At 46.6% G+C, this 22,118-nt stretch overlaps 2 protein-coding genes across 10 annotated transcripts in view; one reads left to right on the forward strand and one right to left on the reverse strand.

Annotated features, from left to right (window-relative positions):
• LOC142303013 (uncharacterized) overlaps positions 1-22,118 on the reverse strand; it is a 126,314-nt gene that overhangs the window by 37,912 nt on the left and 66,284 nt on the right. For 5 of the 9 annotated variants that reach the window (XR_012752984.1, XR_012752982.1, XR_012752986.1 and 2 more), the window contains one exon: positions 13,325-13,560. The exons of 2 other annotated variants lie outside the window; for them this stretch is intronic. The gene's annotated coding sequence lies outside the window, so the exon portion shown is untranslated. Of the gene's footprint in view, positions 1-2,218; positions 2,360-4,508; positions 4,548-13,324; positions 13,561-22,118 lie in introns of those variants that run through there. 2 more of the 9 variants (XR_012752985.1, XR_012752987.1) reach the window with 2 other exon arrangements.
• Positions 8,224-19,821, forward strand: LOC142303015 (E3 ubiquitin/ISG15 ligase TRIM25-like). Its single transcript, XM_075344116.1, has 2 exons — positions 8,224-8,532; positions 16,782-19,821. Exon 2 carries the CDS (start codon positions 16,784-16,786, stop codon positions 18,380-18,382), a length of 1,599 nt encoding a protein of 532 aa, XP_075200231.1. The 5' UTR covers positions 8,224-8,532; positions 16,782-16,783; the 3' UTR covers positions 18,383-19,821.

Here is a 22,118-nt window from a genome sequence, read left to right on the forward strand (position 1 = left end):
CATTTTCTTAGGGGCAGCATCAGGGCCAGGTTGTTTGGGCGGGGGGAGAGCGGAAGCCGTTACCGTTAATAAAAGTGTGCTGTTAGTAACGTTTAAGAAAGTGCCTCCCGTAAGGGAAGTGTCATGCAAATGCTTATGTTGAAATGTTTTAAATGTTTTTAAATCTTTTTCAGTTTGTGAAAATAAAACCGGTGATGGACGGGCAGCCCGCGGACGGTCTGCGTTTAACCAAGGGGGAATGTGACGCCCTGGACAAGCCAGGACGTCACAGGTACTGCAACAACACACCCCACACCCCGGTTAGGCACATTAGCCGCACACACAAATCCTTGTTGCCTCCCTCCAGGGGCTGATGTCCACACCAGGTGGGGCGGGGTCAGGCGGTTGGCCCCGCCCATCGAGGAGTTCACAGTCCTGGAGGCGGGAAAAGGGTTCAGTTCAGTTTGGAGTTCAGTTGGAGAGCTCAGGAAAGTGGTAGTAGAGGAGCTGACTGACCGTGTCCGGGTACGTGGGCCGGGCACCTAAGAGCAAGGTTGGCAGACGGTGGTGACCGTCTGCATGCAAGGCCGATTGACGCACAACTGTAAGGACCGGGGTCGGCCGGTAGCCCGCCGGTACCGGACCGGGGAGCGAAGAAAAGCCAGCACCATTCGGCAGGGCCTACAGACCCCGACCAGGCTTGGAGTCGCCGTTAAACCGGTCAAATCTGTCAGCGACGGGAACCTCCGGGGTTCCCCAGCAGCAAAGACCTGACTGAAGGCAACCGCTCAACCGTGAAGGGAAATACAGCTACCGCCACAGCTAGAGTTCTCAGGGCCAGAGCCTGCGGGCAAAAAGGGGCTCCTCCGGCAAACACACCGCTGGGGAGCAGGCTACCGGTGGGAAGCCATCGGGGCCGAAAACACATTAAGGGTGCAGAGAGAGACATTCACCGCCAACCTACCGGGAGTGACAACCGCAGCCGCCTGTGGGACCCGTCCATCCAGTCGTTTGTTTCACCAGAGACTCCTTGTGCGTTACTGGCTGAGTGAGTACCACCGTGCCGTCTGGCACTGCGCTGCCCCGCGACCCTGCACCCCACCAAGCCCTGCTAATCACATTCCAGTCAACATCACCGGGCCCCGGGACCACCAAACCCCCTACCCACGGAGGGAAGAGAAACATCTCAGCTGCTCCCCGTCATCGCTCCCGGGATCCCCATCCAGAGCAGCGGTGGTGTCCCAACCGCACCACAAACCGTGGGTGGCGTCACGGACTACATCCCCAAATCAAATCATCCCCTTTCACTCACGGGCGAGGAGCGCTGCTCGAGTCCCCGGATCTGGCCCACCGCTTGAGCCACCGAGCAGCAGCAGCAGCCGGACCCGAGCCGCGAGCGCGGTCGAGCAGCGCACCCCCCGCCCGCGAGACACACACTGCTGAGGAGCGCACCGGTGGCTGCAGATACAGCAGCCCACTACAGGCAGCGGCCCACTACACCGTGCCCCTGCTTCTGGGGGGGGGGCAGCTGCCCCCCCTGCCCCTCGCTGGGTACGCCCATGGTGTCAGCAGTATCATACAGTTGGCACATTCAAGTGATGTTGAGGATTCAGCTCCTGGTCCTGCACCATATTAAATTGTAGAAATTAGAAAAATAGTGTAGGGGTATTGCCCCTACGAACAGTGAAAGTACTTCGCCTTTAAGAGAGAGTGCTCCTGTTTCCTGTGTGTTATGGACTGGCCGGTTCAGCCATCACCTACCTTTTGAACTGTGAGTTGTTTGACTATCCCAGCCTAAAATGTGCGGGAAAGAGAGAAACAGCAGGAGAGAAGTTATGGTGGGGACTGGAGAAGTGGGTCGCCTGGGAACGTGAGAGAAGAAACGTTGCCTCTGTGCCTTGCCAGAGTACGACAGCATGAGAAACGTTTTGGTGTCAGCTGCAAGAGACATTGCGAGCCGAACCATGCGAGAACCCGTCAGCTGTTCAACGAGTACCGGGTTGAGACGCTCCTGAGGCCGGCGAAGCCGATCCGAAGAGCAAGACGTCAACTGGAGGAGACAGGAGACCCAGGGCCCGTTGAGAAGAGAAGTGCGCACCAACGAAGAAAGAAGGCAGCCATAGACCATCAAATCTCAGGTTGAGATAGCCTAACTAAGGCCTAAATTAACTCATCATATATAGAGTGTAAAATAATCATCAAAAACTACACAGACACCAAAAGTGAATCATCAACAAACCTGCTGACAGAATGATCTACGACCACAACGGTAAGAAATGCTCAAGATGTGATCTCCTTCCGGAAACAGGAAACAGATGCTCAGTACTAGAAAAGTCTCATAAAAATATTTCTTGCTCTTTCGATTTAAAGTGACAGCGCACTGTGATAGATGACCAAGACACTGACATCTAGTGGCCACAATATTTTGGGAAACTGTAAATGTGTTTTTGTAAACCTGTGTCCTTTAAGACATTATACACATGTTGCCGTCATGTCGTGGTTTATGCTACAAATTCAGAAAATTGTGGAAAAATGTTGTATGGATGATAACGAGGGATCCACATGGGATTTTACACCAAAAAGAATGAACATATGCCCTGCAACGTCAAAATGTTCCATCTTTTGTAACTTCTTTTAACCACTTTAGTCATCAAAACCGGTGAAGCGACTAAAAGGAGAAATCGGTCCATTCGTCTGTTGGTTTCCTCTTGGAAGTCGCCATTGTGCTATATATGGAATTTTAAAAAAGCCACAAAAGACATCTAAAAAGAAGAAGCGTCATCTTAAAGAGTTATTTAGATACATTCCCTTAGACAGATCCTGTTCTATGAGATGGAAAAAAGAATTAATGGTAACAGAGGTTTCTCTAGAGGACACTAATTAATTATGACATAGCCACAAGACTCGTATGTGGACCAGAGATCCTTAAATATGTCAAAAACAGTGCCCAATGGTGCTCTGCTCTTAGAGAGAAGGTGGCTGTGCATTCACAGTTCTGTTTATTTTTATAGGAGTTCAGAAAATTGGCGAGGGCTCAATAATACACTGCCATAGTTCCCTGTAAGGGTATGTGCAGGTACTGTAAAACAGAGTTTTGCTCAAACTTCACCAACTGTCATGGTGGCGTCAGGCTCTGTTCACATTGCAGATTCTGACACTCCGCCCGATGGTTTGTCTAGTGTCTGAGATCAAAACAGATAGACTTGGGCATTGACCTGCTGTGTGCTGATTCATAGGCAGACTAGCGGGAGTTAATCTCTGCTAGTCTGCTTGTTAGGCTCCTTTGATCACATGTGGTGGAGAAGCCAATTACATCTCCTCCCCTCCTATTTATGCTGGATGAAATATTCTACCCATGCCAGCTATAGGTTATCCTGTGCTGGTATGTAAGGTTTGGTGTCCCAGATTATTGTCTTCTACCTCTGGGTGCATGCTGAATGACAGACTTTTGGTTTCCCCTGTCTATTTCTGTGGGTTTCATCTCACTCCTGTCCCGTCCCTCTCTGGGGGAGGGGGAATTAGATTAGGAATGGTCAGGAGCAGGGCCAGAAAGAAGACTCAGGCATCTCAACCATCAGGAGTATCGCTGAGATTATTGATAAGCTAGGGGGCCCCTAGCTTGAGTGTCAGCGTAGGAGCCCTGGTTTCTTGCTATCCCATAGTCATCATGACAGATACGCTCTAAAACCCATGGGACAAAGCGCTTTAATGATGCTGAAAACAATGAATGACTTTCTTGTGGACATGTTCAGACTTTTTGAGTTTCTTTTACCCACTTCAGACTTCAAAAGCCACAAAGCATCTAAAACTAGTGGCCAGGCCATTGTTCAGGCCATTGTTCAGGCTGCTTGGAAGTTGCCACTATTGTAGGCCTAATGACGAAAGGGACAATGCCAGAGAAGCCGCCAGCAAAAAAAAAGGTGCGAAAGATGACCAAAAAGGTGTCGCTTTCCAGAAGCAATATGTGTCATGTATCCCTAACACTATGTTAGACTTCCACAGTGCCCTCATAATAGACCACTACATTGCCCCATAACTGACAATGACAAGGCCTCGTAATAGATTGCCATAGTTCCCAAATAATAAGGGCAAACATTGTGCCCCCAAAATAAATACTAACGTGAATCCATAACAAACGGCCATATTGTCCCCGTGATCGATAGTCAAACTTACCTCTACGAAATATTACACAGCCACAGTGCCCCTATTACAGAAAGCCATATTACCCCCATAACAAATAGTAAGTTCCCCCCTTCTGCCGGTCAAATGTCCAGTTTCTGGCACGCTCCCTCCTAAAAATACCAACAATAAAGACACAGTAAATGTCACCAACGCAGCTCAAAAGAAAGTGGTAAAAGTGGTAAACAGATCCGACAAAAATAACACCGCTCTTTGGTGAAAAATTTGCTTCCAGTAAGTGTAAAATGTTTTTTACTCAGCACGAAGTCACCGATATAGCGGAACAAGACAATGAGTGAATGCAATATGGCAGCAGATGTCTTATGGTCCTGATTTGGGGCTAATCTTACCTGTAGGCTCCCACGCTACTTCTCAGAGTGCGGGGAGGGGAGGGGGGGGAGGTGTCGGGTCCCTCCTCCATACTGTCCTGTATTCCAAACACAGATAGTCTGTAGCTTATCATTAACCAATAGAGCAGCGTGTGAGGGGAGGGGATGGGCAGGGGGCACCATGTCTGCTTCCTAACAGGGACACATGGGAGGAGGGCGAGGAGTAAATGCTTTGAGGCCTGTAAGGGATCACAAACCTCCACAGAATAATAAGTTCTTTGAGTAGCGAAACTTCATCTTCGGACTGAGCTGAACGTCTTATTCTTCGTTCCGGCAAATTTTTATAGCGATGATCGCTGAGTTTACCAGTTTAGGCCTAGTTGTGAAGCGACGACCCCCAGTAAAGCAGTAAATCTCAGCTATAGTGCTGCATTAACCCTAGAACACGCAACCATAGAAATCTACATAGAAAACAAGTAACCTAGCAGGCCTGCGAGGCCCCAGGTATGCGTTCTGGGGTTAAGGCTCATTCTGACGCCAGATTATGCCACGGATGAAAAAAAGTACACATTTTTTTAAGCAGACTTTGATTAGTGTCTAGTCCGAGTGTCATCAATTTTTCATGTACGTGGAGAAAATAATAATTATTCTTGACCTTTTCCTTTCTGACAGTCTGTGGATGTCACCCGAGTGCGGTCCGATTTTTCCACGGACTCATAAACTTGCATTGACGATGACGACTGCATGGATTATTTGTCCAATGGACTCTGGGTCTATGTGAAAATGCAGCACGCTCTAGTCTGGTCCGATTTATGGAGCAGACTAATGCAAGGACATAGCAGAAGGCTCCTGTACCCGTCTGCTTGGCACATAAAGCTGCCACAGTCCAATAAATCGAGCGCGTAAGACAAGCGTGGCGGGAGCGTTCAGACTTCCGTGCATCTAACGCGCATCAAAACACAACTAACAAAGGAGACACCAGGGGACCCAATAACAACGGGGGGCCCTGGAACTAGTGAGAGAGGACAGTGCGACACCTCCTGTCCTCACCTGCACCTGTCCCCACAACTGTCGCTGAACAGGAACCTGAGACCCTGAGAAGACCCTATAGGATGCCCTGGCTAGTGAAGGGCAGGTGAGGTACACTAAACCCCATCGCTGCACTAACCAGACACAAGGTAAGGTAAGACAAACAAGGGGAAAGCAACAAAAAGGCTAAAGCCTGAGAGCAGGAAACTTCCACAACAGAACCTTCCTTGAAGGCGGCCAGAGACCAAATGACTTTGTATCTTCAGCAGGGATTGCTGGGCAACACCACTATTTAAATCTGAAGGGCGTGACTACAGCAAGCAGCAAGGAACAAATTTTACAACTATTTAATCAATAACAACATACCCAAAAGGCAAAAAAAGTCATAAAAAACAAATAGGGATAAAATAATTAATAATAGACCATTAAGTACAGCGATTGGTGAGAGATCCTGTGGAGGGGAACTGCTGAAATTCGGGCAACTCTATAAGCTAAAGGCCCTTTCAAACACAGAGATAAATCTTTGGCAGATCAGTGGTTGCAGTGAAATCATGGACATATTGTTCCATTTGTACACAGCCACAAACCTGGCACTGATTGTCCACAATTTCACTGCAACCACAGATCTGCCACAGATTTATCTGTGTGTGTTACAGGGCTTTTAGTTGCATCTATTTGGTTTGACTCGTTGTGTCTCTTGATGAGAAATTTTAAAGAGTTCCAGGGCTTGGCTCTTTGAGGGGCTGCTCTGTGTAGCGGGCGGTATGTAAAGGGCCATTCGGCAGTGAGGGCTTCTTCAAATAATGGCGCCTAGAGTTGGCGCGTGTGCAGATGGAGCTCTCGTCTCAAGCTCTCATCTGCGCATGCGCCGACTCTGGCCACCATGATTTGAAGAAGTCCTCACCCCCGATATCTTCAGAATGGCCCGTGACTCACCACCCTGCACAGCAGGGCTGTGGAGTCGGAGTCGGAGTCGTGGAGTCGGAGTCGGAGTCGGAGCTCATTTTGGTGGAGTCGGAGTCGGAGTCGGAGTCGGTATAAAATGCACCGACTCCGACTCCTAAAATATATAATAAATTGGGGACAGGAGTGCAATGCAGAATGTGCTGAATATTTTACTAAATAACAACATTTAGTATAATGCTTATATTTAAGTGAAAAATTTATTGTAGTACAATGTGAACATCAGACATTTAATTGTTTTTATGATACAATAATCAAGATATTTGGATAGAACATAAAATATTTATTGGAATACAACTTTAGAACACAAAAAAACTAATAAATTGTAAATATGTAATATATATAATATATATATATATACAGTGTATATACACACACACAAGATATATATGTAATCTACTGTATATTACATAGTGTATTACATATTTACAATTTATTACAGTTTTTTGTGTTCTAAAGTTGTATTCCAATAAATATATTTTATGTTCTATCCAAATATCTTGATTATTGTATCATAAAAATTATTAAATGTCTGATGTTCACATACACATATTCATGTACTACAATAAATTTTTCACCTAACTATAAGCAATATATGTAGGAGTCGGAGTCGGAGCCGGAGTCGGAGTCGGAGCCGGAGTCGGAGTCGGTGCAAGAGAATTTGAGGAGTCGGAGTCGGAGTCGGAGTCGAAGGTTTGGCTTACCGACTCCACAGCCCTGCTGCACAGAGCAGAGCAGCCCCGCACAGAGCAGAGCCGCGCCGAGCAGAGCAGTCATGCACAGAGCAGAGTAGCCCCGCACAGAGCAGAGCCGCGCCGAGCAGAGCAGCTATGCACACAGCAGAGCAGCCCCGCACAGAGCAGAGCCGCACCGAGCAGAGCAGCCATGCACAGAGCAGAGCAGCCCCGCACAGAGCAGTCATGCACAGAGCAAGTAGCCCCGCACAGAGCAGAGCCGCGCCGAGCAGAGCAGTCATGCACAGAGCAGAGCAGCCCCGCACAGAGCAGAGCCGCACCGAGCAGAGCAGCCATGCACAGAGCAGAGCAGCCCCGCACAGAGCAGAGCTGCGCTGAGCAGAGCAGTCATGCACAGAGCAGAGTAGCCCCGCACAGAGCAGAGCCGTGCCGAGCAGAGCAGCTATGCACAGAGCAAAGCAGCCCCGCACAGAGCAGAGCCGCGCCGAGCAGCTATGCACAGAGCAGAGCAGCCCCGCACAGAGCAGAGCCGCGCCGAGCATCGCAGCCATGCACAGAGCAGAGCAGCCCTGCACAGAGCATCCCCGCACAAAGCAGATCCTCATCCACAGCCCTGGCACAGAGCACCAGTGATTATCTGGACCCCGCTCTGTACCACTCACAGCATCGCAGCACTCCAGTGCCGCCCCTGCCTCCTGTGACCCCCGCTCTGCTGCGGCCCCCCTCCCTGGTAAGACACCACCGTACGGACCCCATATTTTTTATTTACCTTTTTTTTCTCTCCAAATTTAGGGGGCGTTTTATAATCCGGTGCGTCTTATAAAACGAAAAATATGGTAATTCAAATGTACCCGCAATTGGTAGTCTCCTTAAAAAAAAATCCCCTTACAGCTGCATGGATAAAAACTAGAACAATTATGGCTTTTGGAATGCAGAGATTAAAAAATTCTGTGATTGTGAGGTGTGACGTAAATAGGTGAAGGCTGAAGGTTTAATCCTCGGAGAGACTGTTATGCGCATGGAACATAGGAAGAGAGGATGGGACCTGGCATCTGTCCAGGCTAGAGATAGGAGTGAGCGAAGCAGAGAGGGTGAGTCTGCAGGAAGGATCTGAGGAGAGACCCGGCAGAGAGTAAGCACAAAGAGTGGTGGTCTAAGAGTCTCCGCAGGTGGTTACGAAATATCTGTGTAATGTTTTGGAGAAAGAGGCTTCTGTGGAATAGAGCAATTACTGCGTTTGGAGAATTCATCTTTCTGGAGAGTTGGCGTGAGACCAAGGAGGAAGTAGCATAAAAAAAAATATTGAGACGGCTGCAACCAACTAAGTAACGACAACCCGGTGCCCATCATAGAAGAAGGTACAGGACTTAGTCTTAATGTTTGGTCTATGCGGACGCTTGAAGCATTAGGCTATGTTCACATGGAGATCTTTAAGGCCTTCAAAAACCACAAGTTTTTCAAGCGGAAACTGCTTCAGGAAATTATTTTTTGAGAGTATTTCTAAGTTGCAGACCTAGTGGCTGCGATGGGGCCCATGAGTCAGGGTGGCCATGGTCCCCCTGCTTGGCGTCCCATTCAATGCAATGGTGGAATAGGGAGTCATGGCCCATGTTCAACCATTCAGCCTGTGCGTCTGAGCAGGGATTAGGTGAGTTGTTTTTATTTACTTTTAATGTTGTCAGTACTTAGTCAGTACTTCTGGGGGCATAAAACTGTGTGTAAGGGCCATAATACTATGTACGGGGGCTATGGGTGATATCATACCATGTGAGGAGCATGATACTATGCTACATGTACTGTGGGCAGCTATGGGGGTCACGATAGTGTTTGTGGGGACGGTGAGTGAGGTGCTGTGTATGCCATGATATTGTCTGTAGGGACTACCGGTGATATCATACCGTGTGGGGGCCATGATAATGTCTGGGAAGTTGAGGGCGTCATAATACTGTCTGTGGGGACTATAGAAATTATCAATCTGTGTCGGGGCCATCATATTGTATCGAGGGGCCATCTTACTGTGTGAGGGCAATAGGAGCCATGATATCATCTTTGGGGATTGTAGGGTCCATCATACTATGTGTTGGAGACATCGTACTGTGTGGGGGCCTATGGAGACTATGGTATTGTCTATGGGGACTGTGAGTGAGAGGCTGTGGGTGCAATGATATTGTATGTAGGGACTATTGGTGATATCATACTGTGTGGGGGCTTTGGGGACCATTGTACTGTGTGTGGGCAGACTCATACTGTATTGGGGCCAACATATTGTGTGGCGGCCATAATATTGTATTTGGAGAGCTTCGGAGTTCATGGTACTGTCTGTGTGGGCCATGATACCCTGCGGGGGACATCATACTCTCTAGGAAGTTATGAAGGAAGATATTCCAGCAACTTGAGTCCAAACAGGAAATTCTTTAAAACGTTGATTCTTTATTATTTACATATTAAAAAGTCCATGTTGGGGTGAAACAAACCCAGAGAGATTGACTAAGAACCAAGTGTTTGAAACGCGTCGTCCTCTCTGTCTTGGGTTTGTTTCACCCCAACATGGACTTTTTAATATGTAAATAATAAAGAATCAACGTTTTAAAGAATTTCCTGTTTGGACTCAAGTTGCTGGAATATCTTCCTTCATCATTACCAAAGAATTGCCGACTTTTTTCCTTGCACGGTCCACAGGTCTCGGTCTCCTATCAAGCAGGTGAGCTGGGTAAAACCTTCATTCCTTCTCTAGGAAGTTGTAAGGGCAACTGACTGTTTGGAGGGCTGTGTAAACATCATACTGTGTCAGTTGGGGTAAATGTAAGGGTCATTATACTATGTGGGCCATCATACTGGGGGCCATCTTATAGTGTGTGGGCATCATAGTGCGTGTTGGGTTGGCTATGGGAGCCATGTGTGAGGGAGCTTTGGCGGCATCATACTGGGGGAGGGATGACTTTCAGGGCCATTATGCAGTATGTATGGGAACTTTTTTGACATTATAATGTGCTGGAGCCACTGTAGGGGCATTACACTGCGTTGGGGGGGGAACTGTTGGGGCATTGTACTGAGTTGGAGGCACTGTGGGGCAATATACTATGTTGGGGGAACTATAGCAGCATTATACTTCACTGTGGGGGTTCATCATATCGTACTTCTGGAGGATAGTTTGGGGGTAAATTGTGTATAGGAATTCAATGTGGGCTTATCATACTTTGTGTGAGGGTGGGGGCATTATACTTTGTGGGGTCCATGAGAGGAATATCGTAGTGGATGAAAACACTAAAGGGCTTCACTGATGGCATAATTACTGCAATACACGTCCCTCCTCCAGTTTGTAATCGTTGGGAGGTAAGTCCTTCTGGGACTGCGACCATGCACCATGACCATGACTCTACCTACTCTGTCTTTTTTTTTTCGCACTTAGAACTTTTGCTATCGGGCCCCATGATTTTTATGACTTTGCCTGTTTGGAACAGTTGTTTTTTTTTCTGAAGAGTTTTTTGTAGTCCTTTTAATTTGAGAGTAACTAATTTGGAGCGGTTTTCGTCAGGAACAGCTTCAAAATGTGACACACATTTTTTTCCCTACCAGGCATTTTTGAACACCTCTTAAGGAAACAAACCTAAACAAAAATCTCATAAGAATAGCAAAGTGGATTTCCTGTAAAATAGGAGGAGTTTTCCACATGATTTTTAAGTGTTTTTTTATGAGGCTTTTGGAGAGGATTCCTCAAAAAACTTCATGTGAACATAGCTTTAAGTCTCATTCAGATATCTGTGAAATATAGTTTTAGTGTGTCCCATGATGCATGGACTAGCTGCAGGTCCCCTGACCCGAAATTGATAGTATCTATGAGGCTGTCATGTGTAAGTCAGTAGACACACGGCTAGTCCATGCTTCGCGGTCGATACTAGGGCCCCTTTCACACATCCGTGCAAAGAACGAATGTTTTACACGGCCAGTGGTGTAGGAACATATGTCCGTCCGTGTGTTCATGTGCTATTTGTGTGACATCCGATTAGCACACAGACAGCATAAACTTGTATACTTACCTGTCTCCAGTGCTGCTGTCACACTTGCTTCTGGGTCCACAGTCAGTGCAGTGAATATTCATGAGCATAATGAATGGGACCCGGAAGCAAGTGCGATGTAAAGACATTTATTTATCAGTGACATTTGATTCCTCCGGTATATGTCACACAGATCACATCAGTGTGCCTTCCGTGTGACATCTGTGCTGCCTGCAGAAAACGGATATGTCACCGTGTGAAGCACACTGACACACGTATGCTCCACACGGACACATGGTCCATGTCAAAACACGGACATGTGCCCAAGTCTATTGATTTTAATGGGTCTACGTGTGTCCTTGTCTCTGGTACGTGCAAAAATGGACTTCACACGTACCGGAGACACATATGTGAAGGAGGCCTTAAGCGGGCTTTACACGCTACGATATTGCTGGCAATTGCTAGCGATATCGAGCGTGTAAGCACCCGCCCCCGTCGTGTGTGCGATATCGTGTGTTCGCTGCCGTAGCGAACATTATCATTATCGCTACGGCAGCGTCACACGCACTTACCTGGTCGGAGGCGTCGCTGTGGCTGCTGAACAATCCCTCCCTCAAGGGGGAGGGACGTTCGGCATCACAGTGACGTCACCGCGACGTCACTAAGCGGCCGGCCAATCAAAGCGGAGGGGCGGAGATGAGCGGGACGTAACATCCCGCCCACCTCCTTCCTTCCGCATTGCGGCCGGCAGCAGGTAAGGAGATGTTTCTCGCTCCTGTGGTGTCACACATAGCGATGTGTGCTGCCGCAGGAACGACGAACAACATCGATAATCAACCATTACCGATTTTTGGTTTTGGGACGACCTTTCCATGGTGAACGATTTTCACCATTTTTGAGGTCGCTTAAGGTCGCTGTAAGTGTCACACGCTGCAATACCGTTAATGACGCTGGATGTGCGTCACTAACAACGTGACCCCGACGATAAAACATTAACGATATCGTAGCATGTAAAGCCCCCTTTAGACTGTGTTTCATGGACGCCTGAATGAGACTTTACTCTTACAACTGCGGAACTGAAAAGTTCCATAAATTGATGCAAGTGAGAGACTGATATTCCCCTTGTGTGAGTGAAAAGTTAATTGTATTCCCCCTGGGGCCATACACATTAGATAAAAATTGAAAATTGAAGAATTGTTGAACCTCTGATCATCTGGTTTGCTGTTTTGACACTTGATCATCCTGGCCGTACATTTCCATTGAACTTTCGGCACTGTTCCTTTAGCCTCTTCCCAGCAAGACGGAGTTTAGTTTTTGAAAAAAAATGTTTTGTCCCATCTTCCTGTTTAATATTTTTCTCTTTACGGAAGTTACCGTACCATACAGGTTAATCAATTTTACACGTGGTGAAACCAAACCATGTTTATTTTTCATTTTTGTTCTTTATTTTTAATAAAGGAGAATAGGTGATATGAATTTTTATATATTTGTTATATTTTTGTCTTTTTTTACATTATTTTTTGGGGGACTTAAAGGCTTATTCCCTTCTCTACGATTCTATCCTAATATGTAGTAGGGGTAATAATAATAATACTATTAGCAAATACCTCCAATTAGAAATATAGTATAGTTCTTCTGATAAAGCCATGTCTCTTACTTTATGTGCAGGGCATTGCAGGACCTGAGGTATCCGCATATATAGAGTTAGTTGCTGGTAGTCGTAGCCATGGATAACTAAAGGCCTGCAATGTCCTGCACATAAGGTAAGCGACATAGTGAATCAGAAGAACTATTCTACATTTCTAATTGGAGGGATTTGATAACATTTTTATTATCACACCTACTCCATATTGGGATAGGATCTTGGAGATGGGAATACCCCTTTAGATCTGTGATCATTCTATAGACTGTAATCCTAAAAGACTACAGTATAGAGGTACGTGCAAAAATGGACTTCACACGTACTGGAGACACAGATGTGTGAAGGAGGCCTTAGACTGGGGTATAGAGAAAGTTATGTTCTCTTATGAAGCCCAGTCTTTGGCTGGGCTTCACACGAGCACTAAGATGTACAGGAGATAACACTGTGGAACAAAGAAGCACAATAGGATCTTACCCAGTAGGGAATCAATAGACAGAAATTAGGCACACTCACCTATTGCGGTTGTGACACTCACAAGCCCTATAAAACACATGCAGAGATGGTAACAGCCGCAGCCCTGAGATTAAACGTAGAAACGAATAGAAGAAATCGGGTATATGCCGCGCTATCACGGCATGACGTGGCACTGCACTTGTATATATGGAAGCTAGAAGCTTATCTTCGGCTGATGTCATACTGTTCCTTTGATGTCCTGATGAAGGAGACGGATGTCTCTGAAACACGTCGACCTGTACGAAAAATAAAGAAATTAAATTAACACATGATTCCGTGGTGATAGCGCGGCGTATACCCGATTTCTCCTTCTATTGGTTTCTATGAAAACTAAGATTGCAGCAATACGGGACATCAACAGGCCCCTGACAGTCATCACAACTCCAAAGCACTTTGTGGTCATCATTTAAAAGTGGCTATCAATAATTAACACCAGCATTTAAGTGGTTAAACAACAGTGATCTTACCAATTACTGGTAACTGTTGTTTCAGGCAGGTGTAACACAGCCAGCATCTGCCAAGAATGGCTTCTGAGCCTGCTCCATATGTCTTTCATTAGGTTTATAACACAGATATTTATCTGCTGTACCTCTGCTAGTCTTCTCACTGCTAACCTTCTTCTATGTAGTCCTCCATATTCAGGAGCTCTACCTAACGCCCCACGACCACCATTGAACGCCAGTTTTCTGTCTATGCACAGTGTAGGTAGAAATCTGCCAATTAGTGGTATGTGTGGGATAGATAAAGCTCATCAGTGAGAAGACTAGCAAAGCTGCAGCTGATAAAACAATCATTTTATCTAAACTACAACAAGAAGCCCAAAAAGTGACAGGGTTTGAATCATGGTTTTTGTTTGTCCTTTATGCTGTTCTCATATTGGAAGGCAAAAACCTGGTGACAGATTTCCTTAAAATTTAATAGAGCAAATATTTGTTTTTTTTAATTGTCCATTTTCAACAACCTTGGTCTAATGTGTATGGCCACCATTGTCATCTTCGTGTTTCTTACATACCGTAACTACAATTTTGCTATTTTTAGTGTCGTGCAAATTCACTTTTGTTTCTTTCTTTTCATGTCATAGCAAATATACAGCTGCACTCTGAGGCACTAATATATGCAATTTTTAAATGTATTTCCTTAGCAGTAATGTATGTCCTCAGAGTGCAGCTGTATATTGTGGGTATGGAAATTATTCAGACCCCTTTAAATTGTTCACTCTGTTTCATTGCAGCCATTTGGTACATTTAAAAAAGTTTATTTTTTTCTCATTAATGTACACTCTGCCCCCCATCCCCCATCTTGACAGAAAAAAAAAACAGAAATGTAGAAATTTTTCCAGATTTATTAAACAAGAAAAACTGAAATATCACATGGTCATAAGTATTCAGACCCTTTGCTCAGACACTCATATTTAAGTCACATGCTGTCCATTTCCTTGTGATCCCCCTTGAGATGGATATACTCCTTCATTTAAGTCCAGCTGTGTTTAATTAAACTATAGGACTTGATTTGGAAAGGCGCACACCTGTCTATATAAGACCTCACAGCTCACACTGCATAGCAATCCAAATGAGAATCATGAGGTCAAAGGAACTACCCAAGGAGCTCAGAGACAGAATTGTGGCAAGGCACAGATCTGGCCAAAGTTACAAAAGAATTTCTGCAGTACTCAAGGTTCCCAAGAGCACAGTGGCCTCCATAACCCTTAAATGGAAGAAGTTTGGGACCACCAGAACTCTTCCTAGACCTGGCTTTCCAGCCAAATGGAGCAATCATGGGAGAAGAGCCTTGGTGAGAGAGATAAAGAAGAACCCCTAGATCACTGTGGCTGAACTCCAGAGATGCAGTAGGGAGATGGGAGAAAGTTCTGTGTCGCCCTGGGCAAGCCAGGGGACACAGGTCACACACCACCACACCCTACATCCCAGGTAGGCACATCTAAGCTGAACCAAAAATCCTTGTTGCCTTCCTCCAGAGGCTGATGATTCACACCAGGGGGTGGGCCAGGCGGTTGGCTCCGCCCAACGAGGAGATCACAGCTCTGGAGGCGGGATAAACCAGGCAGTCCGGTGAGGGACATGAAAGAGTAAACAGCAGATTAGCCCAGGCAGGGCTTGAGTGAGGAGCTAAGTGGAGGAGTGGAGGAGTAGCCCAGGCAGGGCTTGAGCAAACAACTAAGTGAAAGTGAAGGAAGGAAAAGTAGAAAAGGAGGAAAGCAAGAGTGGTGACAGAGAGAGAAAAGCCTGAAGAGTCCAGCGAAGTGCAGGACAGGTCAGCAAGGTCAGCAACGGCGGTGACTGTCTGGAGGGGGACCGTTTGGAAGTTCCTGGAAGGACCCCGTAGGCTGTGTGCCCGGTGGTCTGGAGCAGTGTTCCGAAGGACAGTCAGCACCAGGGCAGGGGCCTCTCGGACCCCGGCAAGGCTTGGAGTCGCCACAATTTGCCGAATCCGTCAGTGAAGGGGACGTAGATCCCCCAACAACCAAGTCCCGACTGAAGGCAACAGCCCAACCTGTACAACAGAGACACCGCCACCGCCAGGGCACCAGTTTCTGAGGGCCAGCGCCTGCGGGCACAGAGTAGAGCTCCCCCGGTCCAGCTTGAAGCCGGGGAGCGGGTTACCGGTGGGGACCCATCGCAACCAACAAGTACACAAGGTGCAAGGAAGAGGGACATCACCGTCACCTACTGGGAAAGCAATTGCAGCCGTCCGTGGGACCGTCTTACCAGCCGTTTGGTTTACCGTACAAACTGTGTCATCGTCTCAGGCTGAGTGAGTACCACAGTGCCGCAAGGCACAGCGCTGCCCCCGCATCCCTGCGCCCACCAGGCCCTGCACCTCCCAAGCCATCACCGGGCCCCGGGATCACCAACCCCTACCCACGGAGGGGCAACACAACACCTGGCTGCTCGGCATCACCATCCCCGGGATCCCCGTATAGAGCAGCGGTGGTGAAATCACCACAACCGTGGGTGGCGTCACGGACTATAAACAATCCCCACACCCAACAAACCCCCCTTTCACTCACGGGCGAGGAGTGCCGCTCGAGAAACCCCCGGGATCCGGCCTACAGCTCGAGCCACCACTGAGCAGCGGCCGCCGGACCCGAGCAGAAGGGGTGAGCGTAGTGTGCGGACACCCTCCTCCCCGCCCGCGACAGTTCCACAAAGTCAATTATCACTTCAGCCCTCCACCAGTCGGGCCTTCATGGCATAGTGGCTCGACGGACGTTCCCACCTTTATGGTTACTTCTTTAAATTAATAAGAAAGAAAATATACTTTTTTGAATTTACTAAATGGTTGTAATTAAACAAAGAGGGAAAAACTTAAAGGGGTCTGAATACTTTCCGAACCCACTGTATTTGTTAGAGTATATTTCATGTTCAGTTTGCACCTGTTCACACTTGTCTGTTAGGAAGTGCCATCAGTTTTCTTCTTTTATTTCTTTTTATGTCAGCCATGGCGTCTGCTGATCTGAAAGACGAGCTGGACTGCTCCATCTGTCTGAGCACTTATACAGATCCTGTAATGCTGAGATGTGGACACAACTTCTGCCGGCTCTGTATTGATCAAGCGCTGGATACACAGGACGGGTCTGGAGTTTATTCCTGTCCTGAATGTAGAGAAATGTTTTATACGCGTCCGGCACTGATGAGGAACATAGCTCTGCGTAAAATAATGGAGAATATCATGTTTACGCCACCAACAGAGATAAAAAACAGGATTTTCTGCACTCACTGCGTGGATTCTCCTGTATTTGCTGTTAGATCCTGTCTACACTGTGACGTTTCTCTGTGTAATAAACACCTGAGGGCTCACAGCAAATCACCAGAACACGTCTTATCTGATCCCAGCACTTCTGTAGAGAGAAAGAAATGTCCTGTCCATAAGAAGATCCTGGAATATTACTGCACTGAGGACGCAGCTTGTATCTGTGTCTACTGTTCAGCCGGAGAACATCGGGGACACCGGGTGGAGTCACTGGATGAGGCCTCAGAGACGAAGAAGAAGAAACTGAAAAATATTCTCCAGAAACTGACTACAAAGAGAGAAGAGACTGAGGAAAGAGTTCGGAATCTAGAAGAGCGCTGGAGAAAAGCTCAAGAAAAAGCAGCTGGAGAAGCCGAGAGAGTCACTGCCCTGTGTAGAGACATCAGGAGACGGGTGGACGACCTGGAGAAGAAGGTCCTGAGTGAGATCTCCAGGCAGGAAAAGGAAGAGTCACTGTCACTGTCTGTCCTGATCCATCAGCTGGAAATAAAGAAGGACGAGCTGTCCAGGAAGATGAGACATATTGAGGAGTTGTGTAGCATGACTGATCCACTGACCGTCTTACAGGAACCAGACAACAGAGACTTGTGTGATCCTGAGGAGAAGGGAGGTGATGAGGACACAGGGGGACATGATAAACAGCTCCATGATGGAGATGACCTGGATGTGGCTGAGATCTCAGACACATTACACACATTATGTGAGGTAATAACAGGTATAAAGAGCGGGATCTATGTGGAGGGTCCTGCAGACATATTACTTGATGTAAATACAGCTGCTAATTATATTCATATATCAGACGACCTGAAAACTGCAACATGGTCAGAAAAAAAACAGAATCGTCCAAAAACAGCAGAGAGATTCCAGGAGTATCAGGTGATGAGCAGGAGGGGATTTACCTCAGGGCAACATCACTGGGATGTGGAGAGCAGAAGATCAGGGAGGTGGATGGTGGGGATGTGTTATCCCAGTATAGGCAGGAGTGGAGGTCAATCATACATTGGGGATAATAACAAATCCTGGAGTTTAAGGAGATGTAAGAATCTGTACACAGTGATACATGACAGTAAAGAGGTTCGGTTACCTGACAATATCTCCAGTGACAAAGTCAGGATATATCTGGATTGTGAGGCCGGGCAGCTGTCCTTTTATGAGCTGTGTGACCCCATCAAACACTTACACACCTTCACCGCCACCTTCACGGAGCCCCTTCATGTTGCGTTATGTGTAGGTGACCCATTATCTGGATTTCTTCAAGTAGGTTACTGGTTGAAAATCTGCAACTAAGGCCCACTTCACACGTCAGTGTTTCCAATATGTGTGGCATCCATTTTTTTTCTCACGTATACCACATGTACCCAGTATAAACTATGATGATCTTCACGTCCTTTTTTTCCTAGCAGCATGGATGACAAGGACCAATAGAAGTCTATAAGTCCATGAAAAACATGTACAGCCATCCGCATGCCCTCCGTTTGACATGTACCAGAATTAAATGCATTCAAGAAATTACTGATTTTTATGCGTTAAAGATGTGCAAAGATAATTTTGATAGATAATAGATAGCTACAATATACAGCTTTCTATGACCCAAATAAATTATTAAATGAAAAAAAATTACATGCGTGGAGTCCCCCCATTTTTTGGAACTAGAAAAAGTAGACAGCTGGGGGCTGATATTATCAGGCTGTTAAGGTCCATGGTTATTGGGCCCTTCCCAGCCTACAAATACCAGCACATAGCCACCTCAAAAGTTGAGCAAGACGAGATGCTCAAATTTTTGCGCAACGCATTGGCTCTTCCAGATGTCCTGGTGCGGTGGCAATCGAGGTAATGGTTTTTGGGGTTGATGTCAGCTGTGTAGTGTCCAAAAGCACAGCTGACAAAAAGCCTTGGTTTAATAACTGAGTGGAGTTTATCAGACACCCCCATTACTAGCCCAGTAATAAAAAGGAAAAGCACACACAAAAATTCTTTATTGAAATAAACATTCCCCGAAACATTCCCTGATTCACCATTTTATTTTAAAAAGTAAATAAATTCCACACAGGTCCAACGTAGTCCATTGAATTTGACGTAATCCAGTGAATCAAAACCTGAAAAAAACAGAAACATAGAGAAATATATCAATATGCTTTCCCTTGTTCACCACTTTATAAAAAAAAAGAAGGCTCATGCAGGTCCAGTGAAGTCCACCAAATCCGACGTAGTCCAGCAAATCCAAAGATGTCCAGCGAATCTGTAGAACGCTCCATAGGCTTTGCCAACAGCCACTTCTGGGTCACACTATACTGCTCAAGACCCGGCGATGCTGAAGAGCAGTGACATCAGTAACGTTACCACTCTTCAGAGTCTCCGAGTCAACAACAGCGTAGCTTATTCTCCATTATTTAGTTCTCATCTTCTGGCTTCCAGTCTTCAGATAGAGGTAAATAGGCAGATTTACTTACACTGTACTGATATCTAACAATTATCAACTCCCCGCAAGATTGGTATTAAATATATGACTACTGGGGGTTCTATAGTTGTAGCGTAAGCCCTCTATAGACTATACTGGAAGATCTACACTTGTACATTTCCAACACTGCTCCTTTCATCTTGTGCGCACTTGCATCATACATACTTGTATACAGGATTAAAGTACTTTAGAGACTGTTCTGTAAACATCCTGTAAAATACTGTTATGTAGCTGTAACCACTGCTCTTGCTTGATTCACCTGGATTAAACCTGTTTATGATCTATTCATTATCATTGTATTCTATGTATGCTGTGTGTCAATGAGAAATGTTCAGTCATCCAAGGTCTCCAAAAGCCTGAATAGTCAGGGCTTATTTGTTTTGATGACTGAAATGAAAATGGTCAGAACATGTGCAGAACTAGGTTATTTAGAGGTGGTTTCTTTCCCTCATGGTCAGCAGCAGAGATCATGTGGAGCAGAAGGTAGCTATGCTACCCAATAAAGCCAGCGACTCATAAGTGGGTAGACAACACATTTGAATGATGTGTGTCATACCAGAGTACAGAGGGCACGTTACCTCTGTGACTGACCCAGGTGGAGATAACTATGCCTTCCCGTAAGGAGAGTAGTAAGACACTGCCCTAATAGAGAACCAACACCTGTAGCAAGATAAGAGTCGAGAAGCAATAGAGGCTTGTGGTAATGTGTTGGTGGCAGAGAGATGGAGGCTCAAGAGAGGGAAGGAAAAACTAACACGTCATACGGATGTGACGCGCCCCAGGGCGTCGGGGTACTCGGTCCCGTGCCTGATTTCACATGGGTGTCATGGCCGTTGCATGGTTCAGTGACCCTGGGGGTCGCTTTAAAAAGGGAGGGAATTTACAGGGAGAATTAGTAAAGTTTTTGTTGTGACGCCACTTGCGGTATGCAGCTATATAAAGAGAGCCGCCACTGCAAAGTCTCTTTACACTGGGGCTGTTGGTTAAAAGCAGCTTGGATGTTATGGCCCTCCACAAGTAGGGCTGAGCCCCAGGGGACTATGATGATGGTAGTAGTTGGTGTGAGTGGCAGTGTGAGAAGAACTCAGATGACACAGGACTGCGATTTAACTGGTCTTTACTCACTGTCATGGAGCTGTAACCCAACTGGTGCTGGTTTCTACCAAGTGGTTCCTTTGGTCCCAGTGATGTAACCTGGTGAGCTCTTCTTCCTTGTACCCTTTGTGGAATTATTGTGTCCCTGTGACTTTAAGTGTCTGGGGTCCCTTCCTGGTTTCTCTCTCTTGGCCCATACGGCAGGTAGCTTGAAACTCTTGTGGGCGGATTCCGGTCCATGAACTCGGGTTCTCTCTTTGCTACTGTGCGACGGACACTACAGTCGATGAGGTCCTTGATGCCCTTCACCGGGCAGAATTATCAGGTCAGTCTGAAGCATCTTCCTGAACTAGGGATCTGTACCACAACTGTGCTCGGTCCTGTGAGTACTGGTACCGTACTCCAACAGGCTACTGTTCTCCTTTAGCCCACAGTTCTTACTGCAGGTCTCAACACACATTGCGTCTTTTCTTCCTCTCCTAACTGACTGACTACTGACAACTCACTAAACACTCCCTAGCTCCTCCTCCTCTGGTTCCTGACTAGTGAGATTGGACAGGTCCCGACCAATGGGCAGCTATCCCTCTGTACCCGTGTCTATCCTGGTACCCAGCCTGTGGATGGGGCAAGGTTGTGTGTGTGTGTGTGTGTGTGTTGTTGTTGGTTACCGGCACTGGTCTTCCAGGAACCTAGGGTAAATCAAAAAGGTCCGTGGAGCCTCTGTTAGGAGTCTCAACACAGAAACCAGCCAGATATCCCTCCAGGGAGGGCCCAGCCAAGGGGTGACTCTTTTTAGGAGACCACCATAACCACCATATTAAGTGGCCCTTTTAGTCAATATCCAACTTTTTGACAAGTTTAAAGATATGACAAGGGAAATACCAAGGCCAGGTATCCATCCACAGACAGCTGTTTCTGGGTATTGCCCCTCATCAGTGTGGAGTAGGATTCTGGCTGGGTGGGAGCAATGCCTAGTAGACCAACAAAACAAAACAATCACTGATCTCGGGGAGACCAGCCAGAGAAAACACTGCCGGCAGCCAGCGAGGGCGCTCAAGACAGTGAAATCCTAGGTACATTGCGCCCTGGGAAATGTGCAAATCAAAAAGCTCCGAAACAGCTGTCTGTGGATGGATACCTGGATACCTTTCCTCTAATTGCTCTGCTCCTGGTTTTAGCTACAAATACTGAGGTAAAAAATTCTTCAAATACTCAACGTGTGCACAAGGCCTAATGCTGTGGTCAAAAGTACTGCAATACTTACTGTAAGTGAATAAGTGAGAAAGAAGTTCAGTATAAGCCAAATGGACCCCCACAAAGCTTAACAAAGTCCTAATCAGATGATTGTAATGTTCCACATAATAAAGTTATCATGTTACTTATACCACATGGGGTGCACCTTAAAAACAAATCTAAGATCACTGTCTGCTCTGATCCATCAGCTGGAGATAAAGAAGGACGAGCTGTCCA

This window comes from Anomaloglossus baeobatrachus, chromosome 4 (genome assembly GCF_048569485.1).
Source record: "Anomaloglossus baeobatrachus isolate aAnoBae1 chromosome 4, aAnoBae1.hap1, whole genome shotgun sequence".
Classification (NCBI taxonomy): Eukaryota; Metazoa; Chordata; class Amphibia; order Anura; family Aromobatidae; genus Anomaloglossus; species Anomaloglossus baeobatrachus.

What these genes read in the sequence shown, in the direction of transcription:
- LOC142303015 (XM_075344116.1), top strand. Translation starts at nt 16,784, where the DNA reads ATGGCGTCTGCTGATCTGAAAGACGAGCTGGACTGCTCCATCTGTCTG.